We start from the raw sequence: 22897 nt of genomic DNA, 5'->3' as shown, positions 1-22897 counted from the left end.
TGTAACATTACTCATGCAGGCTAAACAGCTAGCCCCATGGTGTTTGAGCTGGGTATTTCTGTCTGTCAACAGTTGGCTAGTCTTATTAGGCTATTACTTGCTCAACCTACTGCCGCTCACAGGCAAAGGCGAGCATTTAATTACATTGACTGCTTATCGCTAACAGCGCAAACATATGAGAGCATATGATTATCAATTCTTTGATGCAACTTAAAATTCATTTTTTTTGCACTAATGAAGTGAAATTGGATAGTTTTTCGCCACACACTGCAGTGGTTGAAAAAACAGGAAATAGAGTACAGGGTATATAGAGACAGTTGGATTTACTTCCTTGTACTCAGAGGACATGAGGCATAGTAATGACATGAGTCATAGTAATGTGATTAACTCAGAGGACATGAGGCATAGTAGTAATATCATAAATCACTGTTGTAGGACTTTGAGTGATCAACCAACCTACAGGTCCTCACAAAGACAAACTCAAACTCAGACATTCTGTCAGTTTCTTTCTCTCTCTCTCTCTCTCTCTCTCTCTCTCTCTCTCTCTCTCTCTCTCACACACACACACACACACACACACACACACACACACACACACACACACACACACACTTCTGCTGCTGTATGGGTCTGGGCTAGCTTCAAGGCCACCCGATGAAAGAAGATGTTTTTAAAGTGCTGATTGGACACCATTGCTGGAGGCCATGACTTCTCATATAGCTTTATTAGATACAACTGCAACAGCAGAATTTCCAGACCAGGAATCTCTTAAGTATTCCCCCTCCAGCTCAGAATTTCAGTTAAGCAGCCCAACTCCACTAGACCTGTAGGTACTGATATTGTGTCAAATTAACGTGGTTGTGTGTGTGTGTGTGTTTACTTGGGTTGTTATTAACTAAAAGACAGCAGATTTATCTAATGTACTTGACGCAGCAAGTACAGCTGTGTGTGTGTGTGTGTGTGTGTGTGTGTGTGTGTGTGTGTGTGTGTGTGTGTGTGTGTGTGTGTGTGTGTGTGTGGCAAGCACAGCCATGTGTGATAGTGAGGTGGAGGGCTACCTGTCCAAAAAATACTGCACTTCTGGGACAGAATATTGCATTTCTACAGACAAGTGGCTTACTATGTAGAGCTATGCAGTTTATATTTGTCCAAAATATTGCATTTCTACAGACAAGTTGCTTACTATGTAGAGCTATGCAGTTTTTATATTTGTCTAAAATATTGCATTTCCTGCATATGAACTTCAAAAATTCCTCCAAGGTTTGACACTTGAATTAGTGCAGTTATTTTTTGTAAGGGTGGAGTAGAGAGGAGCAGTTACACTAAACAGCGTCAACATGGTTTACTACCTATAAAGACAACAATAACAGCAACAAACAGTACACTGAAAATCAACAAATAAACCTGACCAGCTGTCAGCATTTCTGAAAGTGTTCTCCATGTAGTTGTTGTCAAAGTGTGCGTGCGTGCGTGCGTGCGTGTGTTAGCCAGACCCATCCTGTGGCCTCATGTCTCTCCCTGCATCCCCGTGCGTGCGTGCGTGCGTGCGTGCGTGCGTGTGTTAGCCAGACCCATCCTGTGGCGGCGAACCTGCACCAGCTCCTTCACACCGAATTCAACAGAATTAGCCCAGCGCTGTCCTTCCTGATGCCTCATTTGAATAATTACACATGAAAATGTTAAAACATTTTTTACCTCCGTTCAAGACGTGAAGTTATGTAGTGAAATTATAATATTGGTTCATGGCCAATTTGCATGTAAATTGCTCCAAAATATTTTGGTGGGTGTGATGGATTTTTTTTGTGAGGAGAAAGATGATGTCCGCGTCTTGGCGCACTATGATTTCCCCTCTACCTGACGTTTGTGATTTTGTCTGCCAAAAAAAAAATGAGTGTAATAGAGGGAGATGATTTTTTCCCTCTCATACCGCCCAAGGTTTTGAATTAAAAAAACGGTGATCTGAACCTGGCGCGAGGAAGCGAGGGGGGCAGCAGTCAAATCAAAGTGCAATCCAAACACATGACAATTTGTTGTGATGTTTGATTTAAGATGATGAGGCGGCCGCAGCGTTGTGATGGCGACCTGGGAGCGGGGAGTGTGTGCGTGTGTGTGTGTGTGTGTGTGTGTGTGTGTGTGTGTGTGTGTGTGTGTGTGTGTGTGTGTGTGTGTTACTTGCCGTTTGCCACTGCCGCTGCCTTGATTTCCCCCCTGAGTGTGTAATTTCACACGTTCTGTCTCATCAATCATAGATTATTATCAAAGAGCACATTTTCATATCAGTGCTATGTGCTTGATTGCATTTTTTGCAGCCAAGGTTGCACACCAGAGTTATCAGGAGCACACACACACACACACACACACACACACACACACACACGCCAGGGTTATCAGGAGCACACACACACACACACACACACACACACACACACACCAGGGTTATCAGGAGCACAGAGCGGAATGAGATGCCCGCTGCAATCTGCTCGGTGTGGTCCAGCAGTAATAATCAGCATTGCGAAGGGCCAGTGTTCCGGCGCATCATGGACAGGCCGCTTAGCCGTCCTCCGTTAGCGCCTGGCTATTATCAGGCTGTGTTGAGTGTGTTGAGTGTGCCTGGCTATTATCAGGCTGTGTTGAGTGTGTTGAGTGTGTTGAGTGTGCCTGGCTATTATCAGGCTGTGTTGAGTGTGTTGAGTGTGCCTGGATATTATCAGGCTGTGTTGAGTGTGTTGAGTGTGTTGAGTGTGCCTGGCTATTATCAGGCTGTGTTGAGTGTGTTGAGTGTGCCTGGATATTATCAGGCTGTGTTGAGTGTGTTGAGTGTGTTGAGTGTGCCTGGATATTATCAGGCTGTGTTGAGTGTGTTGAGTGTGCCTGGATATTATCAGGCTGTGTTGAGTGTGCCTGGCTATTATCAGGCTGTGTTGAGTGTGTTGAGTGTGCCTGGATATTATCAGGCTGTGTTGAGTGTGTTGAGTGTGCCTGGATATTATCAGGCTGTGTTGAGTGTGTTGAGTGTGCCTGGATATTATCAGGCTGTGTTGAGTGTGTTGAGTGTGCCTGGATATTATCAGGCTGTGTTGAGTGTGTTGAGTGTGCCTGGCTATTATCAGGCTGTGTTGAGTGTGCCTGGCTATTATCAGGCTGTGTTGAGTGGGTCTTTTGTGGATGTGCACAGCCTGCCGAAGGTCATGGGGGTCATGGGGAACAGAGTGGGAGATGTGCACACGTGTAAAGTGCTCGTGACAAACTAGCTACAGACATCTGTGAGAAGAAAAGAAAACTATTTAAAAGCATTTAAAATGCGGCATGAAGGCTAAGGGCAGTCTGTCCACATATTCTCTCCCAGTGGGAGTTCATGATGAGGCGGCTGTGTGGGATTGCTTCTCCTTCTTGCCTTTTTCTCTGAATCTCTCCATCTCTATCTCTCCTTCACTCTCTCTCTCTCCCTCACTCTCTCTCTCCCTCATTCCCTCTCTCCCTCACTCTCTCCCTCACTCTCTCTCTCTCACTCACTCTCTCTCTCCCTTGATGAGGCTCTGGGATTTTGCTGGTGTTTGATTGGAGGGAATTGGCTGAGTACCAGGCGAATGTGTCGGGCGCCATTTCGCCACCTCTCATCCCCCAGCTCCTAGTCTACTCTCTCTCTCTCCCACACACACACACACTCACACACTCACTCACTCACTCACTCACCGGCTCCTGGCCTACTCTCTCTCTCTCTCTCTCTCTCTGTCTCTCTCTCTCCCACACACACACACACACACTCACACACTCACTCCTCACTCACTCACTCACCGGCTCCTGGCCTACTCTCTCTCTCTCTCTCTCTCTCTCTCTCTCTCTCTCACACACACACACACACTGTGTACACACACGCTCCTGGTCCTACCTGAGCGTCCACTCCGTCCCCAGTCTGGTCCAGGCTGGTCCATTTGATCTGCTCTCTCTCCTCACTGCCCTGTGCTCCATGTGGATCATGTGCATTAGACTGCACACAGACGCACTGAGTTGCCGCTGGACGTCAGGAGGGGCCTGCTCATACTGGGTTGATGGGCTCTCTATTGACCACTGAGAGGAGAGAGAGAGATAGAGTGTTCAAACTCTCCCTGTTGACTTCTCTCGCTCTCGTTCTGTCTCCAGTGGAACCTTCAGAACCGCTCTTAGAACATTATGCGCCTATTGATTGATTCACGTTTTGTGCTGTTGTACATTGTTATAAAGTATCATTTCTCTCTCTCTCTATTTGTCTCTCTCTCTGTCTCTGCTTGTCTACCTCCAGCTGAACCGGCAGAACCGCTCTCTGAAGAGGAAGAGTATGATGTTTCTGGCTCAGCTTGGTCCTCAGGCCATCACTGAGATCAACCTGGACGAGGAAGACGAGGAGGACGAGGAAGAGGAGGAAAAGCAGTGTAGCTCAGTCCAGTGTCAGACGGTCATCTCAGGTCTGTCAGCCCACAACATACTGTTTGTGTTTGTGAGTGTGTGTGTGTGTGTATGCATGCGTGCATGCGTTTCTGTGTACATGCGTGTGTGTTTGTGTGTGTGTGTGTGTGTGTGTGTTTGTGTTTCTAAGTGTGTGTGATTCCGTAATATGTCTATTTCATTAGTGTGCATGTGAGATAGCGTGTGTGTGTGTGTGTGTGTGTGTGTGGTTGGTTGTGTGTATATTAGGGCTGCGCGATTTGGGGAAAATATCTATTTGCAATTTTTCTGACAGATATTGCGATTGCGATTTGCGATGTGATTTTTGAATGTTAATGAATTGATTCAGGTCAATATTCCAAATGTCTCTTTAAATTGTGCCTCCCCTGATTGGTAAGCAGGCCCAGTGCTCCAAGCAGCACAGCACCTCCAACCGACTATGAAGCTCACCAATCAGAGTGTGTCCCTTATTAGGGGTGTGCATTGGCACTGCCCTCACAATTCGATTCGATTACGATTCACCAGGTAACCATTCGATTCAATTCGATTCTACGATGCATTGCAATGCATTGCGATGCATCAAAATTCTACTGCACACAACAAGGCAAATTTTGAGGTCATGAGGCAATACAAGCAGTCAGATATTGAACAGATTTTATTGGCTGCTATGTGTGTATTATCACTGTATCTTTGACATAAATGTCATTAAATAATGGAATTTCACCATTTTAGGGGCAAGGCTACTTGGCCTTCAGTTGGGCATATTTGGTGGGGGGCACAAAGTCCACATGTCAGGGCACCAAGGCCAAAGTTAACTATACAGTAGTAGGCTATAAAAATGATCAAAGTTGTATTTAGCCTATTCACAGCAGTAGACCTGCATCACTGTAGCCTATGAAACATTACAAAAACATGAAACATGGCATATTACATACACTGTAAATCATCTAAGATATATTTAACATTTATTTTATATTTGGCCTGTTATGAAATCATGTATTGAACAATTTAAGCACAGCTCAGTTTTAAGAAACTCAAATAGCATAGATGCATGCTTAGCATTTTGTGATCATTAAGGCCACTTTCACAAACTCTTAGTCAGCTGTCCTCTGATTTACCGATATCTAGGCGATATTTGTAACATCTATTTTGTATTTGGCCCATTATGAAATCATGTAGAATAATTTAAACACATTGTAAAACTTAAAGGAGAATTCCGGTGTGATATTGACCTAAAGTGTATTGAAACATGATACGAGTGTGAACATATGTCTCATAGCCCATCTCGGCTTGTCCCCTGCACTCCAAAATCTGGCTAGTTAGCCCATGCTACCAACAGCTTTTCAATGGTGGTGCTTGACATCGGACTAACCATGCAAAATAAATCATTCATTGGTAGACTTCGAGGGCCCTGACATTTAAAACGAGACATTGAGAACTTTGAAAAGCACTGGTAGTTTACTTACAAGACGATTTATACAAACAGTATCTTCATGAAGTTTAGCGTTTGCAGCCATCTTGAATTTAGTCCGCGATAAATTCGGCGGACGAGTAAGAATGAACAGGTATGATAAGGGATCAGATTCCAAAAATAATTCAGTGGAAATGCATGGATTCCAGTTTCTTCCAGTAGCAGCGACTGGAATCCATGCATTTCCACTGAATTATTTATGGTGTGTGGAGATACATTGAGCCTCGTAAATGGTGTAAAACAGTGATTTATTTGCATGGCTAGCCCGATGCGAGAAGCACCACCATTGAAAAAAGCTGTTGGTAGCATCGGCTAACTAGCGCCAGATTTTGGAGTGCAGGGGACAAGCCAAGATGGGCTATGAGACATATGTTCACACTCGGTATCATGTTTCAATACACTTTAGGTCAATATCACACCGGAATTCTCCTTTAAAGCCCATATTTGGAGACATCCATGCATGTCGAAATTTGCTGCAAATTCAGAACTGGATTACTCTGGAACGGCTAACTGTACAGGGGACTGCTTTACACCTTTCTGTTCGGTAAGGTCAGCTGTTTATTCTGATATATGGTTTGTTATGTGTTGAACGAAGGGTTCGAAGTATTCCACCGAGATGAATGTAGGGAGATGGGCGCAGAACCTTCAGTAGAATTATGATTAAATTGAATTATATTATTCACTTATTGGGTCATTCCACGTCAGCTCAACCAGGGCCCACGCACTTAGGTCTCAAAAAATTCTGAAAAAATTACCAGGTGTACCTATGTTACCCAGGAGACACACTGTAAAATTACTCTTATATAAGTTCAATACTTTCCAAGATACAGCCAGTTTTACAGGGGGAGGGGGGTGTCGATTTTGTTTGGCCTCTTTTTTTTTGTCAGAGTTCACAAGCCCACAGCGCAAGAACTAAACCATTTAAGAGGCTCAAATTTTGCATGCTGGTACATAAATAGGAATAGTAGGTAGCAAAATCGTCACGTTTGGTCTGGATAATCCTGCATGGTCACAGCTGTCCCTCAAAGTTGATAGAAATTTTATTGGAGTTTTTGGCTGGGCTCTGTTTAAGCCTTCAGAAGACATATTTGTACTCAACATAAGCTCTTGATTTATTTTCCTTACTGAGATAAGTAGAAACACTCTCACAAAAAGCAATGAACAGAAAACAAATCCCTTCAGGGTCTGAACAGCAGACCTCACAAGTCTGAAAAATCATTTTGGTTATCCTTTTCAGAGCACCCAAACACCTTGTGGGAATATACAAAGATTTTTTGAATATGTTTTTCTTTATTCTCCATGATCCCTTCTTTTTGAAAACACCAATTTGACTTGTCTTATGCAAATCTTTCTTTTTTATTTTCCACCCTGAATATGGGCAAAATGCCCCATTGACATCAGTATGTGTGTCCTGGGTAACATAGGTACATCTGGTAATTTTTTCAGAATTCTTTGAGACCTAAGTGCGTGGGCCCTGATTGAATTGACGTGGAATGACCCTATTGTAATTTTCTCGCGAACCGTTCACCACAGCAATTAACGGCTAACATAGTTTAAAAGCTGAGAAAAGGTCTTTCATGTGATATGATAGATTACTTGTGATGTCTGTGTGATGAGTAGGCTCGTTCGCGAGTAGTTCAACTGAGAAGAATGGGTGAATTTGGATGCACTTTCTTTCTTGCCGTGCGCCGTCACTTTCTCCATTGTGTAAAAGACTAAATTAATTTGCGCTGTGAATGCTTACAGTAGATTATTTTGACAGGCCATAGGCTAAATAAAAATCGTTATTTGTCAGAACAGAACAGAATATTCAAAGAAGTGGGCACCAAGGTCACCACATACTGCACACACAGTAACGAAGCCAACTCAGGATGCTCGACATGGTTTGTGAAGTTAGTTGTATTGCCAACGGGCTTGATGTTAGTGTGTCAGGTTTTACACACCGCATACGTCTTGTCTAGTTTCCCATTCAATTAGTAGAATCTGAAATGTGTCCAGATGTCCGCTTTCCAAGCTTTGGGTGCGTTTTTAATTACCTGACATGTGTGGTTTGTGTGTGTGTATTTGTATATATGTGTGCGTGTGTGTGTGTGTGTGTGTGTGTGTGTGTGTGCGTGTGTGTGTGTGTGTGTGCTTATGTGTGTGTGTGTGTGTGTGTGTGTGTGATGTCCTCAGGGCTCCGGGAGAAGCTGGAACAGGCCCTGGAGGAGAAGAAAGTCGTGGGAAACCAAATGGAGGATGCAAAAGAGCAGCTGGCAGGCGCTCTAGAGGAGGTGAGAGGAGATCAGAGTGGAGGAGGTGAGAGGAGGTGAGAGGAGATCAGAGGAGGAGGTGAGAGGAGATCAGAGTGGAGGAAGTGAGAGGAGGAGGTGAGAGGAGATCAGAGGAGGTGAGAGGGGAGATCAGGTGGAGGGAGGTGAGGGAGGAGATCAGGGGGAGGGAGGTGAGAGGGAGATCAGAGTGGAGGAGGTGAGGGAGGGAGGGTGAGGGGGAGATCAGAGGGAGGAGGGGTGAGAGGAGATCAGATCAGAGTGGAGGGTGAGAGGGAGATCCAGGTGGGAGGAGGTGAGGAGGGAGGTGAGAGGAGATCAGAGGAGGAGGTGAGAGGAGGGAGGAGGTGAGAGGAGATCAGAGAAGGAGGTGAGAGGAGGAGATGAGAGGAGATCAGAGTGGAGGAGGTGAGAGGAGATCAGAGTGGGCAGCCGTGGCCCACTGGTTAGCACTCTGGACTTGTAACCGGAGGGTTGCCGGTTCGAGCCCCGACCAGTGGGCCGCGGCTGAAGTGCCCTTGAGCAATGCACCGCCGTTGTAGCAGGCAGCTCACTGCGCCGGGATTAGTGTGTGCTTCACCTCACTGTGTGTTCACTGTGTGCTGTTTGTGTTTCACTAATTCACCGATTGGGTTAAATGCAGAGACCAAATTTCCCTCACGGGATCAAAAAAGTATACATACAGTACTTATACTTATACTAGGTGAGAGGAGGAGGTGAGAGGAGATCAGAGGAGGAGGTGAGAGGACATCATAGTGGAGGAGGTGAGAGGAGGAGGTGAGAGGAGATCAGAGTGGAGGAGGTGAGAGGAGGTGAGAGGAGATCAGAGGAGGAGGTGAGAGGAGATCAGAGGAGGAGGTGAGAGGAGATCAGAGGAGGAGGTGAGACGAGGTGAGAGGAGGAGGTGAGAGGACATCATAGTGGAGGAGGTGAGAGGAGGAGGTGAGAGGAGGAGGTGAGAGGAGATCAGAGTAGAGGAGGTGAGAGGAGATCAGAGGAGGAGGTGAGAGGAGGAGGTGAGAGGAGATCAGAGGAGGAGGTGAGACGAGGTGAGAGGAGGAGGTGAGAGGAGATCAGAGTTGAGGAAGTGAGAGGAGATCAGAGTGGAGGAGGTGAGAGGAGATCAGAGGAGGAGGTGAGAGGAGATCAGAGTGGAGGAGGTGAGAGGAGATCAGAGTGGAAGAGGTGAGAGTAGAGGTGGTGAGAGGAGGTGAGAGGAGGAGGTGAGAGGAGGTGAGATGAGATCAGAGGAGGAGGTGAGTGGAGATCAGAGTGGAAGAGGTGAGAGTAGAGGTGGTGAGAGGAGATCAGAGGAGGAGGTGAGAGGATCAGAGTGGAGGAGGTGAGAGGAGATCAGAGGAGGAAGTGAGAGGAGATCAGAGTGGAGGAGGTGAGAGAGAGGAGGTGAGAGGAGATCAGAGGAGGAGGTGAGACGAGGTGAGAGGAGATCAGAGTGGAGGAAGTGAGAGGAGGAGGTGAGAGGAGATCAGAGTGGAGGAGGTGAGAGGAGGAGGTGAGAGGAGATCAGAGTGGAGGAGGTGAGAGGAGATCAGAGGAGGAGGTGAGAGGAGATCAGAGTGGAGGAGGTGAGAGGAGATCAGAGTGGAGGAGGTGTGCTGGTCACCTGAACCGATTGAACAGCAGTCATAGAGAAAGCTACCCCTGCTCAGTGTCCAGCACTTTACTCAAGTCATATCTTAAAGGAGGTCCAGCTGGCTAAAACTAAAGCTCATCTGCCAGGACATTTGCAACAATAAGTACTACTCACACATACATGCACACACACACACACAAATACCTGCTGTGGCAAGCCTGCCTATATACCTGGCTGTGGCAAGCCTGCCTATATACCTGGCTGTGGCAAGCCTGCCTATATACCTGGCTGTGGGATATTTGGCTATTTACCTGGTAAAAAGTGCTGAGAGTTTCATGGAAAACCACAGCCCTGCTCAGCTGTAGAGAGCAGAACCATTGTAGAACCACAGCCCTGCTCAGCTGTAGAGAGCAGAACCATTGTAGAACCACAGCCCTGCTCAGCTGTAGAGGGCAGAACCACTGCAGAACCACAGGCCTGCTCAGCTGTAGAGGGCAGAACCACTGCAGAACCACAGGCCTGCTCAGCTGTAGAGAGCAGAACCACTGCAGAACCACAGGCCTGCTCAGCTGTAGAGAGCAGAACCACTGCAGAACCACAGGCCTGCTCAGACACACAGTGGGCTGTCTCCTGTGTGACATGTCTCTCTGAGGACCATTTCTGCCTCCCTCCTCTCTCTTTCTCTCTCTCCCCATCTCTCTCTATCTCTCACAATCTCTCTCTCCCCATGTCTCTCCCCATCTCTCTCTCTCTCTCCCCATCTCTCTCTCCATCTCTCTCTCTCTCCATCTCTCTTTTTCCCATCTCTCTCTCTCTCCCTCCCCATCTCTCTCTCCATCTCTCTCTCTCCCATCTCTCTCTCTCCCCATCTCTCTCTCTCCATCTCTTTTTCTCTCCATCTCTCTCTTTCTCCCCATCTCTCTCTCATCTCTCTTTCTCCCATCTCTCTCTCTCTCTCTCTCCCCATCTCTCTCTCCATCTCTTTCTCCCATCTATCTCTCCATCTCTCTCTCTCCCCATCCCATCTCTATATATATATCTCCCTCTCTCTCTCCCTATCTATATATATCTATACATCTCTCCCCATCTCCCCCTCCCCATCTCTCTCTCTCTATATATATATATATCTCCATCTCTCTCTATCTCTCTCCCCATCTATCTCTCTCTCTCCCCATCTATATATCTCCCTCTCCCTCTCTATATATCTCCCTCTCTCTCTCTCTCTCTCTCTTTTATTTTCCCTCTTTCAATCACTCTCCCCCTTCAGCTTGTGACAGAAAAGCAGCAGAATTCACTTCTGATTGCCAAAACAGCCCAACAAAAGCAGCTCTTGGGGAAATATGATCGAGGTGAGAGCCCAGAACCCAAGCCTATTTTCTGTCCTCCTCCCCATTACACACACACACACACACACACACACACACCCTCCTCTCTCTCTCTCTCTCATTTTCACCATCTCTTTCTTCTGCTATATATTTTGCTTTCTCTCTTTACTCAGAGAAAATGGAATAATTTCAGTCATGTTCTTGTGTGTGTGTGTGTATGTGTGTGTGTGTGTGTGTGTGTGTGTGTGTGTTTCATGTGTGTGTGTGTGTGTGTGTGTGTGTGTGTGTTGTTTGGTGGCAGATGAGCGCAGGTCCACTGCGGTAGCAACAGCCCATTTCATGAGAACAGTGCACCTGCTCATTACGACTCACCTCTGTCCACTTCCCTATTCATCTGGGCCTCTCTCTCTCCCTCTCTCGCTCTCTATCCACCTCTCCTTCTCTCGTTGTCTTTCCATCTCTCTCCCTCTCTCACTCCCTTCCTCTCATGTATAGCAGGGAGTAGTTGACCGCACCATGTCACCTGTAAAGCTCAATAGCGCTGGGTTCAGGAAGTCAGCGTGTGTGAAGGACGGCCTGTCAGGTGATGGAGTGTCTCCGTAACACACGGGCTCCAGGTTAAAGAACAGCATGATGTGAATACACTCCTCTCACGTCTAACATCCCATTTCTCCACGTCTCAAAACCACCTGTAGCACTATGAGATGCTCACCTGTCACCTACAGTATATGCTAGCTCTATTAGATGCTCACCTGTCACCTGTAGGCTTGTGCAGTAGTCTTAAAAAGGGTCCCATTTGGTTTATCATGATCATAAGTAAGAACCCACAGATGTGCCTTTTTAGCATCTGGCACATGAGCTGCTTATGAGCCAAATATACTGTATATTTTTTAACAATTTCCCTTTCCCATTCAGTCCCTATATTATATAGGGTGTGTGGTGTGTGTGTGTGTGTGTGTGTGTGTGTGTGTGTGTGTGTGTGTGTGTGTGTGTGTGTGTGTGTTCTTAGCTGTTTTTTGTGTATGCATATTAATTGCTTGAATGTGTGTGTCCTTAGTGTCTGTGTTTGCTGTGGAGGAGTTTGAAGCCCTCGAGGAGAGTCTGGAGTTAGAGAGAGACCTTCGTTCTGAGGCTGAGAAGTTTGCTAGAGAGGCAAGAGTTCTTCATATAGTATCATATACAAACCTAACCCAACAGATGGAATCTTATACTGCCTTGTAATATCTTAGGATAGCACATACCTTTCCTGTCAGAATTACACAGAAGTGGTCTCCATATGTAATACCATATGCTTAAAACATATAGAAACTGCAGCCCGTTCATTAGTTTTTATTTATACTTTTATGAAAGTGAAGGTTTAATTTATTTGAATGATTATGTATAGATGTTTTAATTATACTTTTATTAAAATGAGAGTTTAATTTGAATACTTATGTATAAATGTTCACTAAAGTGAAAGTTTAATTTGAACAATCTGGTATAGATGTTTTTAATAATAATAGTAATAATAATTAATGTTTTCATGTATAATTGTATTAAAGTAAAGGCTTAATTTGAATGCTTTTGTATAGATGTTGGCGGAACAGAAGAAGATGAAGAGACAGAGTCACATCCTGCTTCAAAGTGTTTCCACCAATGAGTCGCTGCAGAAGGCCTTAGGGGAGGTGGCCAAGCTAAGCCACGCCCTCGAGAGCCAGGCCCTCCAGCACCAGCATCAGGTCAGGCTCCTCCCCTAACCAATCAGAGCCCTTTGTCACCAAGGCAGATAGATTAATAAGAGGTTTATATTTTAGCTTTACTGTATATTTTAAGTTAGCTTGTCATGGTAATTTACGTACATTCAGTGCAACACAAATTGAAAGCTTTATTTTTATTATTTCATATTATTTTTTTTATTTATCAGATTATTTGTATTGTATATAGTCACTTTTAAAGTACAGTTGTAAGGTCCACCTAGAACTGTGAATGGTCTGAATGCATTTGTCTTGTAATTGTTTAGTAATGGTTTATATTCAGTCAGATCATTTTAAGTGTATGGCTAGCTTTGGACTGAAATCAATATCTCACCAGTCTTCTGTACAAGCGCAAGGTCAAGCCAGAACAAAACATGGCATACTGTAGTAAAAAACTGGTCAGTTATTGAACCAAAGCAAAGTTTGTGTGTGTGTGTGTGTTTAAGGTATGTGTGTGTGTGTGTGTTTAAGGTATGTGTGTGTGTGCGTGCGTGCGTGCGTATGTATGTGTGTGTGTGCATGCACACATGCGTGTGTGTGTGTTTGTCATCTGAGGTGCTAAACAGCTCCAGTGTGCGCCGAGACAATATTTGTATGTTGCTAAAGAGAGACAATTTAGTCCATCAATGCGTGCTTGCGGAGGCCTTTGGCAGGTAATTACAGTGCTTAGCACCTCTGGCAGCGCGGCTGGCCCCGGCTACAGGCTGACCGGGACCGCGGCGCCACCGCCATTGATTCAGTCAATCGCTAAAGAGGGGGATCGCTGCACTGGAGAGCCCAGGAGAGACGAGGTGAGGAGGTGAGGCTTGCCTTTTCATTTAGGGAGCGATTAACATGCGATTAGGGAGAGAGAGAGAAAGGGAGAAAGAGAGAGAGAAAAGGGACAGAGAGAGAGAGAGAGAGAGGGAGAGACGCAGGCTGGCGCCAGCACAGCACTACTCACCAGCAATTATCACCACGGTGACGCCCTCACTATACACCCTTTGTGCTCGCTGGGAACTCTGGTTCCACATGTTTGTGTGTGTGTGTGTGTGTGTGTGTGTAGCATGGCCGTCGGAGCCATTATATGACGAGGGGACAGCACCCACTCACTTTTTAATATTATTAGTTTAGACCCCCCCCCCCACACACTTTTACCATGTCGAAAATCACTATCAGTCTATTCACTGCATCTTTTTACGTGCACTTCCATATTGAATCCATTCCACTCACTTTATCAGGAAAATACCCAAGTCAGTGACAATCCCTGCTATGTTTTTCGGCAGATTGATTGCACCCATACAAAAGATAAATTGACTGTGTACTAACACTTTTAACCCAAACACAGCTCAATGTCTGACTGAAGAGTGCTCAGCTCAGCCAGGTTCGCTTGTGCAGTTAAGACATAATGTGAACAAAAAAAGGTATTGGCCACCTGTTACAATGCACCAGAATAAAGGAAATGACATCATCTGAGGTATTGGCCACCTGTTACAATACACCAGAATAAAGGAAATGACATCATCTGAGGTATTGGCCACCTGTTACAATGCACCAGAATAAAGGAAATGACATCATCTGAGGTATTGGCCACCTGTTACAATGCACCAGAATAAAATGACATCATCTGAGTTCAAACTACTTCTGGGGGAGGACCCCCACCTGGTGCATTGTAACAGGTGTGAAATCCCTCCACCGCCCATTGTGTGTAGCTGTGCTTGTGTGTGTGTGTGTGTGTGTAGCTGTGCTTGTGTGTGTGTGTGTTCCTGTTTCAGAAACACTTCTCACCTTCTGCCAGCGCATACTGTAGACTTGTTCTTGTTTTTGTGTTGTCTTGTTCTGTGTGTGCTCTGTTTGTGTTGACTTTGTAAAGTGACCTTGGGTCTGAGAAAGGCTCTATATAAATATAATGTATTATTTATTGTTAATATTGTGTGTGTGTGTGTGCGTGCTCCACTTGTTTTAGTGGGTCTGTGTGTGTGTGTGTGTGTGTGTGTGTGTGTGTGTGTGTCTGTCTGTCTGTGATGGCTGTGTGTGTGTGTGTGTTTAGAAGATGTGTTCTGTGAGAAAAATGTCATTAAGTGTGCTGCTATAATGTCAAAGTTGTGTGTGTAGAGGGAAAAGAGGTTGATTTTTAATAGTGGTGACAAAAGTGCATATGCTGAAGTTAGGAAGGTTGTGCGAGCTGGAATTGCTAAGGCTAAGCTTCAGTACAAGAGTGGAATTGAGTCCAAATTCAATGACTCTGATCTCACGTCCGTGTGGAATGGCATGAAACTAATGACAGGCCTACATAAAGGCAACAACACTGTGTCCTTGAATGGGTTTAATTCTGATGAGCAGCTAGCAAATTAATTAAACAGCTTTTATATGAGATTTTCTAACAGTGATTTTTGTGCTAGAATCAGTCACATGAGTGACAATTTGGTTAGTGACTCTTCTGCTTTTGATATTGATGTCTCTAAGGTCAAATCATTATTTAAACAAGCCAAGGTTAGGAAAAGTCCTGGCCCTGACAACGTCAGTGGTCGAGTTCTCAAGTCTTCTTCTGGTCAGTTAAGTGAGATCTTCAAAGTGATTTTCACTCAATCACTCCAGACTCAAACAGTGCCAAAAATTTGGAAACACTCTACAATCCTTCCTGTGGCTAAGTGTAAGAACCCCAAGGTCTTAAATGACTTCCGACCTGTAGCTCTCACCTCAGTGGTGATGAAGACCTTTGAAAAGTTGGTGAAGCAGGAGTTACTGAGACAGGTGGAGGAACAGCTAGATCCCCTCCAGTTTGCATGTAGGGCTAGCAGAGGTGTTTAGGATTCAATACTTACATTGTTAAATTCCCTTTATCAACATCTGGATACCTCAACAACTCATGCTAGGCTCCTTTTTATTGACTTCTCTTCAGCGTTCAATACCATTCAGCCTTTTGGCTGAGAAACTTCAGGCTCTTTTTAACTTGAGCCCTAACTTAATTGGCTGGATACTGGACTTTCTGTCGAATAGGTCGCAGTGTGTTAGGGTTAATGGTGTCTTATCCTCAAAAGCCCTTTCTTCCACAGGCTCTCCACAGGGTTGTGTTCTTTCACCATTGCTTTTTATTTTATACACAAATAGGAGTAGGTATGAGAATAGGCACTGCATGAAATTTGCAGATGACACTGTTATAGTGAGCCTTCTGAACAAGGATGAGGTTGGGCATGGTCCTGTAGTTGATGATTTCATTGCTTGGTGTGAAAACTTTTATCTGTCTATCAATGTTTCCAAGACAAAGGATATGATTATTGATTTACGTAGATCACAGCACAATGTTTCTCAAACTGTTTTTCAGAACATGAATGTCGAGATAGTACATGAATATAAATATTTAGGAACCATCATTGACAGCAAATTATCTTTTGAGAGCAACACAAATGCTGCCTGTAAAAAGGCCCAACAGAGACTTTTCTTTCTGCGGAAAATGAAATCATTTAGTGTGTGCAGGAGTCTGATGACTTTGTTTTACCGGTGTTTTATTGAATCAGTCTTGACATTTTGTATTGTGTGGTACAGTGGTCTTTCAATGACCAGCAAGCGTAAGCTAACAAAGCTGGTTAATGTAGCGTCTAAGGTGGTCGGGGCACAGCTACCACAGCTCCAACATCTATATGATAATAGGGCCAGCTAACCACATTTTAAACTGCCCTGATCACCCACTTTCTTGAGTTTAATCTGCTCCCCTCTGGGTGCCGTTTTAGGTGACCTCTATTAAGAACTAGACGTGCCAGGGATTCTTTATTCCTGTGGCTATTAAGAACTGGACGTGCCAGGGATTCTTTTATTCCTGTGGCTATTAGGAACCTGAATTCACTTGATTGATTTCTTGAATCTTTTATACATTATGTGATTATTTATTTACTTATTTATTCCTGTCCATGTTCATTATGACAGATGTACCTGTGTACTGTCCAATTGGATTCGGTCATTGTTTTTTTAGGGGAAGGAGTGTCCTGTTGTTGTGTGTCCTGTGCTGTTGTTGTGTGTCCTGTGTTGTCAATGTTGTTGGCATCTGGCGGTGCTTTTTCTGTGTATGTGTTTTAGACATCCTGCTGCACACTAAATTTCCTTTTCTAAGGATTAATAAAGTGAAACTTGAACTTAGAGACACTTCCTGTGAGCCTAGTGTGTGTGTGTGTGTGTGTGTGTGTGTGTTGTGTGTGTTCTAACTGCTATAATGTCAAAGGTGTGTGTGTGTAGAGAGACCTCCTGTGAGCTGGAGTGTTGTCTAGTATTGTAACTTCTGTGCTTGTCAATCATCCTTACTCTTGAGTATCGAATGCAGTACAATGCTTTATTCTGCTGTACATTTTCCACAAATATGGCTCTTTGTCCCTCACACACATGTGCACAAACATACATACATACACACACACACACACACACACACACACATTGTAGATGAAGGCCATGGAGGAAAAGCTGAACTCGTCCGACTTGCTGAAGGAAGTGGCGGCTCTGCAGCGCAAAACGGAACTCCTGCAGGAAGAGAAGAGGGAATGCTGGGAGATCCGCACCAAGGCCGAGACCGAGGCCAAGGACCTCAGGTTCACAGGTCAGAGGTCCACCAAGGTCAATAAGGGCATCTTTCCACTCTGGCTTTTACCTCGACTCCTTTTAGTTCGACTCAGAAATACACTTTCCTAGGCCCCAGCCGTGGCGCGACTGGCTGGGGCACCTGCACCGTACGCCGGCGACCCGGGTTCGATTCCCACCCTCCCACCCCGACTCTCCCTCCCTCCCACCCCGACTCTCACCCCCGACTCTCCCTCCCTCCCACCCCGACTCTCACCCCCGACTCTCCCTCCCTCCCACCCCGACTCTCCCTCCCACTTGCTTCCTCTCATTCTCCACTATCCTAGCCTGGGTGTTCCCATGCTGCCTTGCGCGCGATTTCATTCACGCTGCTAAGGCAGCCTGGAGACCATGGAGCCAATTTTCGCCTGAGATAGGGAACCAATCAGAGAACAGGGGGGAAAGCAAGACGATGATGAGCTATGCACAGACGCATTTGATAGACATCCGTGGCACCCAATAAACGGATCTGGGCATTTTTTTCAAATACGAGAAAATGAACGTTTGGTTCCCAGACCACGTCTCATTGAGAAGTGGTGGCGCTAGCCAGGCTACCACTATCCTGTCAATTAAAGGCATTTAAAAAGCCCCAAAAATATAGTTAAAAAAAGAGAGAAAGAAATACAGTTTCCTAAAGCTAATAGGCGGAAGGCAGTCAGTAGTTATGATGACCCTGGACAAATGGAAGAGAAAGAACTATCATGAAGAAGTATGTGGGTTTGGGCAAAGTGCATCAGCGTTTAAATAACTATCATGAAGAAGTATGTGGGTTTGTGGGCAAAGTGCATCACTGTTTGAAAGCCAACTGTGTACTTTGTGCAGTGATGTCCAGGAAATATGTGACACATTTTAACAGTAGAGTTTTGAAAGATAATATAGCTTAATAAGATACATGCACATATTCATGAAATGAAGGATAATGTAGTTTTGACGTTTAGAACTTTATTCTGAACAGTGTCTTTGTTTGTTTCGTTTTTATCTTAAACTTGCGCCCGCTACAACAGAGCTCCTGTTTGAAGTGAGTACCAGCGTCAGTGTCCAGAATTGCTCACAGCAGTCTGTCCTTCATTCTCAATTCATTCTGAGTTCTGTGTTTAGAACACAGAGGGCCAGATGTACGTACATTTGCGAACGTAGCGTTATCAGCGTACGGTGTACATTTTAGGACATCCTCAGCTGTCAGACTCAGGTGTCAGACATCAGATGAAAAGGCATCAGGTCTCAGGAAAACCGCTGTCAAGTTTACAGAATTACAGTCATGTCAAGTCATCAGATTAAAAGGAGTCAGGTCTCAGGATAACCGCTGTCAGAAAAAGGGGAGTCAGACAAAAAGTTCTCAGATGTGTACGTGGTGTTTATCAAAATCTCACTTCATTGTGTAATCTGCGCCTTTCTCCGCCCCCTACTGCAATTTACGAACATCCACAACTGAACGGCAGAGCCTACATACAAGCGCAGTTGAATGATCAAAGTCGAAGTCAACTCAAAGTCAAATGATGACAACATTAAGTTAACTGATGACAACATTAAAAAGAATCAAATGTTTAGCGATCATGAAATGCATGATAAGATGTCAACAAGCAGGAGATAATGAAGATCAGTATTTTTACTCAATCTACTTGTGCACGTAGGCTATGGAAGATTGGTCAAATCTAGCAAGTAGGAAAGTTTAAATGGATGACGTGAAAGTGAAAGTAAGACATTCGAAAGGCCAACGAAAGTTAAGGTTGCTTTTGATATAGTACAAAGAGGCAAAACTGGTGCTTTAAATAGCGATTCTGTTGTCTTTGAAAGGTTCTGTTATTGACACATTTAACCGCAATTTGTATTAACACCTGCTTTTACAAGGCGGAAGTTTTTTTAGCCGCAGAATAGACATTGGCTTTCACGGAGCAGTTTTTGTACATACCGCGGAATACATAATTAGGCGCTCTTTACTCTTCCCCTCCCATTTTTACACTAAACTCCCACTTTCTCCTGGATCCTCCCATGAATGCATATGCATGACACAAAAAACGCAATGTGCCATTTTTAGTTCCCGCGACAGGCAGTCTGCGCTTTTACCACTGTGCGGCCTGTTTGTACATACATGATTTACGGCATGATTTTACGTGCACATTGCGAAACAAATATGCCTGAAGTGGGCGCAAAAGTGTTAGTACATCTGGCCCAGAGAGAGTGAATGAGTGTGTGTGTGTGTGTGTGTGTGTGTTAGTACATCTAACCCAGAGTGGCCTGAAGTATCTGTGTTCTGCAGGGCCTGTGTTGCTGAGTGTTCCACATTTTCTCTGTTCTGTGTGTTCTGTAGGGCCTGTGTTCTAAATGCTAAGTGTTCCACATTCTCTCTGTTCTGTGTGTGTTCTTTAGGGCCTGTGTTCTAAATGCTGAGTGTTCCACATTCTCTCTGTTCTGTGTGTGTTGTTCAGTGGAGGAGCTCCAGAAGAAGCTTCAGCAGGCCACCAACCCCACCCCCTCCTCCACCCCTCCACCTCCACCACCCCCTCCTCCTCCTCCACCGCCCACACAGAGCCTACCCGCTAACCCTCTCAGGTCAGACATGCACACGCACACACATACACACACACACACACAACCTCACCACAGGTGTGCCTCAGGGATCAGTATTAGGGCCCCTACTTTTCTCTAGTTACACCTCTTCCTTGGGTGAGATCAATCGCTCCCATTAATTTTACTATCACTGCTATGCGGACGATACTCAACTTTACTGGTCTTTCCCACCTGAGGACCGTTTCTCATTGGATTTCTGGATGCCTTAAGGATACTTAAGTCTGGATGAATGATCGGCACCTTCTCTCAAAAACTGAACTTTTGGTGTTTCCAGCTAAAACAACTATTCCCAACAGATTAATATCAGGCTTGACTCATCTTCACTGACCCTAACTAGATCGGCACGTAACTTGGGCATCATAATTGATAACCGAGTTAACTTCTCTGTATATGTAGCCTCAATTGCAAAATCATGTTGGTTTGTCCTTTACAACATTACGAAGATCAGACCTTATCTAACACAAGATTCCACACAACTTACAGTGTACAGGCCATCGTCATCTCCAAGCTGGACTATTGTAATTCACTTTTAGCTGGCCTGCCTGCTTGTGTAGTAAGATTGTTACAATTGATTCAGAATGCTGCAGCACGCCTGGTCTTCAATTAGCCAAAGAGGACACATGTAACTCCTCTCTTAATTACTCTGCATTGACTCCCTTTAGTGGGCAAAATAAATCTCTCACCTCATCTCTCACCTCTCACCCCAACCAACCACTGCAGTCTTTTTATGAAATTCAAGACTCTTTTCCTCAGTGGTTTCTTGTTGGTGGAATGAGTTGCCCAGTGCTTATTAATCACCATATTTTCCGGACTATAAGTTGCATCAGTCAAAAAATGTGTCGTTATTTAGAAATGTATTTCACAAAAACCAAGACCAAGAACAGAGACTATGTAACTGGACACATAGAGGCCAAAAAGATTGAGAATTCTACCAGGAATGTTGAAGATGGATGAAGGAGTGAAATGACGTGAGCTGGGCGTTAAGAAGGCCGCCAATTTACAAAAGATTCACTGAACAAAAATGGTGGTGTGGTACATGAAAATTTAGCTAAAAATGTGGAGAATACAATATAAATCTTTGCAGCCAACCTTATATAGTGTATCTCTGTAAACAGTTGCAATGCCTCGTCATATGCCTCGTTTTAACGGTTAGGACAATGCAGAAGAGAAAGTCATACTCATTCTCAAAATAACCTATGGCTGTGAGTTTTGTTTTCAAATGTTTTCATGCATGTCTGGAAAACAGGTGAGGAATGTTTAGACAGATCGTAAATCCTCAAATTATGGCTAGGGTCTTTTAGAGTACCTTTATTTGGGGCAGGCTTTTATTTCTTACGTGGTGCGTTTTTATTGTGAGACATGCGTTTTGATTGGAGCGGCATACCAGGCTATCAAAAGCAGAAGATCTTCGGTTTGGTTTGGGATTTAATTTACATTTGGACTGTTTGATTATATTGCTAAATGTTGGGACAGATTGCCACTGGAATCTGGGGGGTATTAGATGGCTATTAGATTAAATGGTTTGTATATTATGGTATTTGTTTATTTTCATTAGGTTGATCATTGATATTGCATTGACATTATTGTTTATTTTTGCTATTTTCCTTAATGTGGTCTTACCAACTTTTTAAAATTGTTCACTGTTTTTTTTGCAATTTGCACTGCAATTTTTATCTATTGTATTGTTTTGTCACTTTGGACAAAAACGTCTGCTAAATTATATCATAACCATAACCATGAACTATTATGAGTGTTTGGAATGGATCAGTGATGTAGTTTTATGCAAACAAAATGTTCGTAAATATTTGGTCATCTTACTGCACATGGCAAATTTCAGCTGTTGACACAATTTCAATCTAGTAATTATCATGTAGATTATCCCATCCCTGAGCTGTGAAGAGTCACACATAGTCAACAACATAGATATATATATATATATATATATATATATATATATATATATATATATATATATATATATATATATATATATATATCTCATCCATCTAACTTCCAATGCACAGATTGGACCAGGAATAGAGTCGCGTACCTCCTGCCCTACCCTACCTATTTAAGATCAGAGAGTTGTGCAATCCATTTGGCAAGTTACATAGTGATAGTTTGGTTTGATGGACTCACTCTGGGTAACAATAGATTAATATTCCATGCAGTTGCACGAACATCAATGTACATCTTGTCTAATTGTATTTAACAAAATCACCACACACATTTCATGTGCTTCTCTGTATGTCATATTCATGATTTATGCCCTGTGTTTGTATATGTGTGTGTGTGTGTGTTTGTATATGTGTGTGTGTGTGTGTGTATATGTGTGTGTGTGTGTGTGTTATGTTTATCATTCATTTTTAGCACACTATTAGCAATGCTGCGCAAAAAGAAAGCCTCGGATGTGGAAATCCCTCTTGTTGAACAGGACTCCCCAGCCAAAGAACCAGGTAGCGCCTCCACCCCGCCCTCAGAAGGCTAGAGAACATTTCTTACAGCTGACTAGGACTAAAACTAAAGAACTCCATTCTGGTAATTGTCCATGCTACGGAAGACAGCCACATCAAAACATTTAACATGATGTGCAGTATAACATGGATAACATTGATTCGGTCATTAATTCCCCAACCCGAGGACAAAACAGTAGAGTTCACATCACAGCACAGATGTAGGAGGTGCTTGCCCACTCGTGGGGGCAGAGGATGTAGCCCAGCCCCATCAGGGTCCACTTTAAGTAGGGACCCCCACTGAGGTATAGGATGTAGCCCAGCCCCATCAGGGTCCACCTTAAGTAAGGGACCCCCACTGAGGTATAGGATGTAGCCCAGCCCCATCAGGGTCCACCTTAAGTAAGGGACCCCCCACTGAGGTATATTTTGGCTCGTAGAGTGTACATCCCACCTATGTTTGGGCCAGGTGTAGAA

The 22897-nt window shown here is 44.3% G+C and overlaps 1 protein-coding gene across 2 annotated transcripts in view; it reads left to right on the top strand.

The window, feature by feature from the left end:
* The window catches only part of shtn1 (shootin 1), a 51353-nt gene that overhangs the window by 12127 nt on the left and 16329 nt on the right, over positions 1-22897 (top strand). For both annotated transcript variants that reach the window (XM_048270360.1, XM_048270361.1), the window contains exons 5-12: positions 4280-4442; positions 8069-8166; positions 11025-11106; positions 12140-12234; positions 12654-12800; positions 17226-17379; positions 19826-19949; positions 22338-22423. In XM_048270360.1, coding sequence (XP_048126317.1) covers positions 4280-4442; positions 8069-8166; positions 11025-11106; positions 12140-12234; positions 12654-12800; positions 17226-17379; positions 19826-19949; positions 22338-22423 — 949 coding nt within the window. The remainder of the gene's footprint in view (positions 1-4279; positions 4443-8068; positions 8167-11024; positions 11107-12139; positions 12235-12653; positions 12801-17225; positions 17380-19825; positions 19950-22337; positions 22424-22897) is intronic.

This window comes from Alosa alosa, chromosome 18 (genome assembly GCF_017589495.1).
Source record: "Alosa alosa isolate M-15738 ecotype Scorff River chromosome 18, AALO_Geno_1.1, whole genome shotgun sequence".
NCBI lineage: Eukaryota > Metazoa > Chordata > Actinopteri > Clupeiformes > Clupeidae > Alosa > Alosa alosa.
This window is presented reverse-complemented; position numbering and strand designations above follow the sequence as displayed.